Source organism: Lepidochelys kempii, chromosome 17 (assembly GCF_965140265.1).
Source record: "Lepidochelys kempii isolate rLepKem1 chromosome 17, rLepKem1.hap2, whole genome shotgun sequence".
In the NCBI taxonomy this organism is placed as follows: Eukaryota; Metazoa; Chordata; order Testudines; family Cheloniidae; genus Lepidochelys; species Lepidochelys kempii.
Genome location: NC_133272.1, coordinates 9,964,931 through 9,971,752, shown reverse-complemented (window position 1 = coordinate 9,971,752; position 6,822 = coordinate 9,964,931). Strand labels below are relative to the sequence as shown.

The window sequence follows — 6,822 nt, the reverse complement described above, 5'->3', positions numbered from 1 at the left end:
GCTGCCTGGAGCCGCCCCTCGCGGGGGGCCGAAACCCGGCACCGAACAGCGCGCGCGGGGCCCGCTCCGGAGCGCGGGGCCGGGTGGGGCAGGGGCGAGAGCCGGGCGCAGGAGGAGGCCCCGGGCTGGGCCCCGCGAACCCCGCGGCCGGAGCGCGCCCCGCCCCCGTGCCACGTGCTGTCCCCCTGTGGGGCCTACAGCTCCCAGGATGCACCGCCCCCCCCCCGAATGGTACGTTCCGAGGGGGAGCGGGGGGGACACCCGGGCAGTCGCCGTGGCAGCCAGAGGCCGCAGTGGGGGGCGGGGGGAGCGCGGCGGGGGAAGGGCGCAGGAATCTGGCAGGTAAATACCAGCGGCCGGGGGGGGGGGGAGGTGTTCCCGGACGCCTGGGTTCTAATTCCAACGGGTTAGGACGCTCCACAGCCTGGTCTGTGCCCTCCCCCAGCCCTGACCCAGCCAGCCTCAGAAGCAGCCCCGGGAGGTGGGGAAGCAGCTTCCTCCCCAGATACAGAGGGGAAACTGAGGCACGGCTCCAGGGACTTGGCAGCTGTCAGGCAGCAGGTCGTTGGCGGAGCTGGGGACAGAAGCCAGGAGTCCTGATGCCCCTGCGCTACCTACCTGCCCCCCCCCGTCCCAACCTGTTCTGCGACAGCCCCCCTCCTTTCTGCTCCCTGAGGAGCTGGGGTTGGGGGGAGCAGGATGGGAGGCGGCCCGCCAAGGCTGCATCTTCCCCAAGAGCTTTCTGCAGTTCTCCCACTGCTGCTCTTCAACGTGGTCTGGGACAGTCAGCCCCCAACCAGCCATCTCAGCCCTAGGCACAGCAGACCACAGGGTTGACAGGAGCTTGATCATCATTGCTGTGGGGCGGGAGCTGCACCTGGGTGAGACCAAGGGTGGGAGAATTGCAGAAAATCATTGGCGGAGACGGGGGGGGGGGAGCACTGCCTCTGATGTTTTCTTCAAGATTCCCAACCCTCCCTGGAAAGTCTAATGTTGGGGCAGGAGGTCTGCCCCCTGAGGAGGAAGGCTGGAGGTGAGCTGGCATGTGGAGGTAGTTAGAAAGTGAAGTTCTGCCTTGGGGCGCATTCCCCTGGCAGGCTCTCAGTTACTGCATTGCACTCAGGAACATTTCTTGGCCTTGCTCTGTCAACTTGTGATGGCTCCTCTACTCCTAAAGGCACCAGGTTCTGCTCAGAGTCTCAACCTCTGCCATGCAGGGATCAATTCATCACACACGTATCCTAGAGACTTCCAGCCCTTGAGACATCAGCTTCTTGTCATAAGGTGGCACAAGGATGGATTAAGTGCTGATTGTTGGCCTGGCTCAAACTCCCACTCCAGGGAGAGAAGCAGCTTTGGGAGAGCCAGGGCCCAGCTGCTGTTTCTCATTGCATCATGGTCCAGTTTCCCCCATGTCCCCTGTAATCAACCAGCTGCCGGGGCTCAAGTGAAGAGTATCTTACTGTAATTCTTCCTGGGCATTGGGATGGACCTATACAACTTTGTGTTTTTAAGGTTCTGTCTGGCTCTGGAGTCTCTGAGCATGAGTTGAAAGTGGCTGAGAAATTTACAACTGAAAGTTTTTTTTTTTTTTTAAACAGACCCTTGTTTACTTGTTACAAATAATAAGTTGTGGTTCAGCCAGTCCCGGGGCCGTGCGGGGACGGGACTAGTAATTGCTGCACCTTTGTGTGGGTCGTTTTAAGGGACATCTTGAATCATATAATAATGTTTTTCCTCACTTACCTCTCTGGCCACAATCCCATGAATCGTTTCCATGGGTAGCTGCTGTGAATTTAATGCTCTTATTTGCATGCTGTTCACTTCTTTCTCCCTTTATATGCAAGCAGCTTATTCTGCGTTGTATCCTGAAGCGAGACAGAGATGGCCAAAGGCATTCTAGGAGATGCAAGTCTTCACTTTGATGAGCTGAATAAACTACGAATTTTGGACCCTGAGGTTGCACAACAAACAATTGAACTCAAAGAGGAATGCAAAGCTTTTGTGGACAGTAAGTTCTTTCCCTTTTATTGGCTCTGCCCAGGTCAAGCTCTCAGCAATACTAAATATCAGGTCTAAATACTGCTTTTGCTGCTGGGTGGCCTTTTACTACCTTTAAAAGAGTCAATCTAATGACAAAACTGGAAATAGTTACCATTCACAGATGGAATTTTGATACAATACCATACGTCCATCCCTAGCTCAGCTCAGTTAGTTTTGTCATCAGATTGTTTGTTTGAAAACGGGCACCCAGTAAAGAGTAAGAGCAGTGGAAGAAGAAAGGATGCATTCACGGAGTCTAAGCCAAGGGTCTGCTTTTGTTTTTAGAAGTGTTTTTGTTAATTGATAAGCAGATAGCTTGTTACTTCTGGCTTTTCACAACAGTTACACACACAGCATCAGGGGACTGGACTAGAGGACCCCTCGAGGTCCCTTCCAAACCTGTGATTCTATCCATGCTCTTCAGCAGTAGTTCCCTGTAAAGGAAACCGGCCCTGGAGCTCAGTTTCTGCCTGCCAAGCTGCTTCCCACAATAAACCCTATGTATGAAACGCCTGATAATATTGATATTTTCCCCCATACGCAACCTTTGACAATTTCCAAACGTTTTCTGAAGCTGACAAGTCAGTACGGGCAGTGAGTCGAGTATGCAGAGACTATTGCATTGTCTTCTCTCAGCCAACACAGTCTTTTTAACCGGGTGGAAAAAAGCTATTACAGTGTTAGATTAACTTCTTTCTTGTGAATTTTAGTGTCTGACCTGTGCTCATTGGTTATAAGCTAATGAAGGCAGAGACTTTGATAATTAAATGTGCTGTTATTGTAAAATTCCTGTCTCCATCACATGTAATAAATACTTTTTCCGATATAGGAAAGGAGGGTTTTTTGGTAGGTGGCTGGCTGAGTTTCTATTTGCAATGATTATTTTTGCTGCTGGGATTTTCTGGTATGTCAGGGCACCTATCCTTGTATAGGCATCTCTTTTTAAATTTAGATCTGAATCAATAAGAATATAGGCAAGTCAGGCTAAGATTAGATGTCCTAGTAGGAGACAAGAACTCCGAACCTCATCAATGCTTAATGGCCTTTCATTATATTTTCCTCTTCGTCTTTAGTTTAAGATCTTCATTGCTACTAAACTTAACATATGCCGAATACAATTGATTTTAAAAAGGGTTAAGACTATGAAACATTAAGAAATCCAGGCTAAAAAGCACGCAAATGCGATAGAAAAAGAATGTTTGTGTCCTTTCGGTGAATACTTTTAGCTTAAATTGCACCACTTTTCCCTTTGCAGAAATTGCAGAGTTTCAGAAAATAGTGGGTAGCTTAATAGAACTTGTTGATCAACTAGCAAAAGCAGCTGAAAATGAGAAGATGAAGGTACTGTACATTTAATTATTGGCCCATGAAGTGCTCTGTCCTTTACGATACACAGACAGCCCCTGCCCTACCTACCGTACGATCTAAGCAATATGATCTATGTATAATGTATGATCCAGATTGTTTTAGCAAAAAGAAAAGGAGTACTTGTGGCACCTTAAAGAGACTAACCAATTTATTTGAGCATAAGCTTTCGTGAGCTACAGCTCACTTCATCGGATGCATACTGTGGAAAGTGTAGAAGATCTTTTATACACACAAAGCATGAAAAAATAGGTGTTTACCACTACAAAAGGTTTTCTCTCCCCCCACCCCACTCTCCTGCTGGTAATAGCTTATCTGAAGTGATCACTCTCCTTAATGTGTATGATAATCAAGTATAATAGCCCAACTTGATTATCATAGGTTTCAGAGTAACAGCCGTGTTAGTCTGTATTCGCAAAAAGAAAAGGAGTACTTGTGGAATCTTAGAGACTAACCAGTTTATTTGATCTTCTATACTTTCCACAGTATGCATCCGATGAAGTGAGCTGTAGCTCACGAAAGCTTATGCTCAAATAAATTGGTTAGTGTCTCAGGTGCCACAAGTACTCCCTTTCTTTTTGCAAATACAGACTAACACGGCTGTTACTCTGAAACCTGAGATTGTTTTAAGGATCTTTTCGGTGGTAGAGCAGTTAACACCTGTCTTTGGATTATCATAGTTGTCTGTTACCAAGGGTTTAAAGGACTAGTACTAGCCAGTGGCACACAAACAAGCAAGCTCATTAAAGTGTCATATCATCCAGGTGTTTGTTTTTTCCCAGCCCTGCAGCTTATTATATTTGCATGTAAACAACAGATTCTGTCTTTCTAATCAGTATTTTCCTTCCACCAGTTCATTCAGTGGGGCCAAAATTGAGTGCGTGGGCCATTAAGCGTCGGCTTTTGATGTGTCGCCATGGGCAGTGCCATCACCGAATGCACCTGGCCGAAGGAAGCGGCTGATTAGAAAACAAAGAGCTTTTACTTTTGTGAATGTTCTTGTTGATGTACATGTAGAAATACGTACCACTAAGATCTTTTTTATAGGTCAGTCTAGAAACAAGCTTGGACATTTGGTGTTTTTTTTTAGAAAAAAAAAGTCCCACAAACTTACTTATATTGGAAAAAGTTCAGAACTAATGGTTAATTCTGAGCTTACCTGTCCCTCCCTTGCCCCAATCAATCCAGTGGTCAAGTAATATTTCTAGACCTGGCTTTGCCTTTGGCACTCCTGTGACCTTGTGCAGGTTACTAACCTGGGTCAGAGTAGTGAATATTTGAAGGGAAACTCTACAAAGATACGATATTCCTGAAGTCTAATTATTAAAACGACTTGGAAAGTTCCCTTGTTAGAAATTATACAAAATTTGTTAGAAATGACAGTGGTAAACGGTGATACAGCTCTGTTACTAAAAGCCAGTCTTGTTTCCATAGGCAATTGGTGCCCGAAACTTGCTAAAGTCTATAGCGAAGCAAAGAGAGGCTCAGCAGCAGCAGCTTCAGGCTTTAATAACCGAGAAGAAAATGCAGTTGGAAAGGTAAGCTAAGATGTTACATGAAGCCACAACCAGCAGTTTGGTTTAATATTTTAAAAGGACAGAGTCACATTTGTTATGTTACTAACTTTATTAATATCACTAGTTTTGTGGACTAGAAATTCAGCCCCAATATTTAAACTCTAAGTACAGGTTGTAACCATTCTCTCTATCTCTTTCAGATACCGAGTAGAGTATGAGACCCTGTGTAAAATAGAAGCTGACCAGAATGAATTCATTGACCAATTCATTTTTCAGAAATAAAGGATTTAAGACCAACATCAGCGGACTTGGCAAACTTGTACCTTTCCAGTATCCTGATGGTTCTCAAATGTGCAGTTTTGTATTGTGTACCAGTGAGCAAAGCAGCGTGGGTAAGGGCAAAACAAAAAATGAGTTTAACGTCACTCTGTGAACTTACATGAAAATGGCAGAAAGGAGGGGTTTTCCGCAGATGTGTAAATAAGAAGAGTTCTAACCTGTCTCTTGTTTTTAAAAAATTTGTACGGTCCCCGTAGTTTGAATTCATTTAATCTTCGAATGGACACTACTGTTGCTATATTACATGGCTCCTTTGTTTGTTTGTTTACTATACTTTCTGAGATCAGGAAATAAATTATTGTTTTTAGAAGTTGCTTTATTTTCAGATTTGTTTTGGACCTGCCAAGAAGCAGCTGCTCGTGTTATTTGTATAATTAAGAGACTATTTTCCTTAGATTTAACTAGTTCACTGGAGTGTCACATGAATAGTTTACCGAATACAGCTTTTCATGTCTACAGTCACAAAATACAACATTATTAAGAAGGACCAATAGCTTGTTTATATTTGGACTGACAGAAGAGAATTGCTGTCCAGTAAAAAAAAAAAATACACACAAAGGCAAGTTTGTGACTAACCGAACCCACCCATGACAATCCCAAACTGGAAAACATACAGCAGAATTCAAGACAGATTATGCCTGAGGCTCACAGACTCACATTCAGAACAACAGGTTCCTGGGAATTTTTAACAGTGCTCTAAGCTGCCAGCCTGAAGTCTTTGCGGCATGAGCAGACGTTAACGGTAAACAGATTTAGACAATGGATGCCTAAAGCTAGGTTCCAAAAGCAACATTTAGATACGAGTTAGAATGGCCTGATTTCCAGAAGAGCTGAGCACCCACAAATCCTGTTAAGGCAGGGATGGGTGAACTTTTTGGCCCAACGGCCACATCCGAGTTGTGAAACTTTATGGAGGACGGGGTAGGGAAAACTGTGCTTCCCCGAACAGCCTGGCCCGACCTACTTCCCACCCCATGACTGCCCCCCTCAGAACTCCCTACCCATCCAACCCCCCTGCTCCCTGTCTCCTGACCACCCTGCCCCTGAACCTCCACTCCATTCAACCATCCTCTGCACCCTGTCCCTTGACTCCCCCTCTGCCCCTTATCCGACTCTCCGCCTCCTTACCACGCCCCTCAGAGTGGCAGAAGCTTGCAGCCACACCATGGCCCTGCCCTGCCCGGCAGGAGCAGTGGGCCAGAGCATTGGCATCACATCACGCTGAGGCTGCAGGGGAGGGGACGGGCCAGGCGCTAGCCTCTCTGGCCGGGAACTCAGGGGACGGGCAGGATGGTCCCACGGGCCGTAGCTTGCCCACCTCTGTGTTAGGGTCAACAGAAGTTGCAGGTGCTCAGCACCCGACACGGAAGTCAGGCTGCTTATTAAGTGCTTAGATGTGGAGTTGTACACCTACCTTTAGGCAACCAGGCATGAAACTGTCGGCCTTTGTAATTTAGACCCTGGCACGTGGCTGACAGAATAGTCCTTGACGTCATGAACAACTGATGTTACCACCATTTCGAGGCTAATGCTCAACCTTTTGGAAGAGATTTGGAAC

At 46.4% G+C, this 6,822-nt stretch overlaps 1 protein-coding gene across 3 annotated transcripts; it reads left to right on the top strand.

The window, feature by feature from the left end:
- Window positions 1-257: 257 nt before the first annotated feature.
- IFT20 (intraflagellar transport 20) lies at window positions 258-5,574 on the top strand. Of its 3 annotated transcripts, none has more exons than XM_073315704.1 (5): window positions 258-342; window positions 1,851-2,011; window positions 3,299-3,384; window positions 4,843-4,946; window positions 5,126-5,574. In XM_073315704.1, the coding sequence occupies exons 2-5, from the start codon at window positions 1,885-1,887 to the stop codon at window positions 5,205-5,207; spliced, it is 399 nt and encodes a 132-aa protein (XP_073171805.1). In that variant the 5' UTR covers window positions 258-342; window positions 1,851-1,884; the 3' UTR covers window positions 5,208-5,574. The 3 variants fall into 3 exon arrangements, with proteins under 3 accessions (XP_073171805.1, XP_073171807.1, XP_073171806.1); XM_073315705.1 differs by having other exon boundaries at window positions 274-342; window positions 1,848-2,011; XM_073315706.1 differs by lacking the exons at window positions 4,843-4,946; window positions 5,126-5,574 and adding an exon at window positions 4,262-4,390.
- The last annotated feature ends 1,248 nt before the right edge of the window (window positions 5,575-6,822 follow it).

Coding starts and splice junctions, on each gene's coding strand:
- IFT20 (XM_073315704.1), top strand. CDS start 1,885: ATGGCCAAAGGCATTCTAGGAGATGCAAGTCTTCACTTTGATGAGCTG. Junction 2,012..3,298: donor ATGCAAAGCTTTTGTGGACA/GTAAGTTCTTTC, acceptor TTCCCTTTGCAG/AAATTGCAGAGTTTCAGAAA. Junction 4,947..5,125: donor AAGAAAATGCAGTTGGAAAG/GTAAGCTAAGAT, acceptor TATCTCTTTCAG/ATACCGAGTAGAGTATGAGA.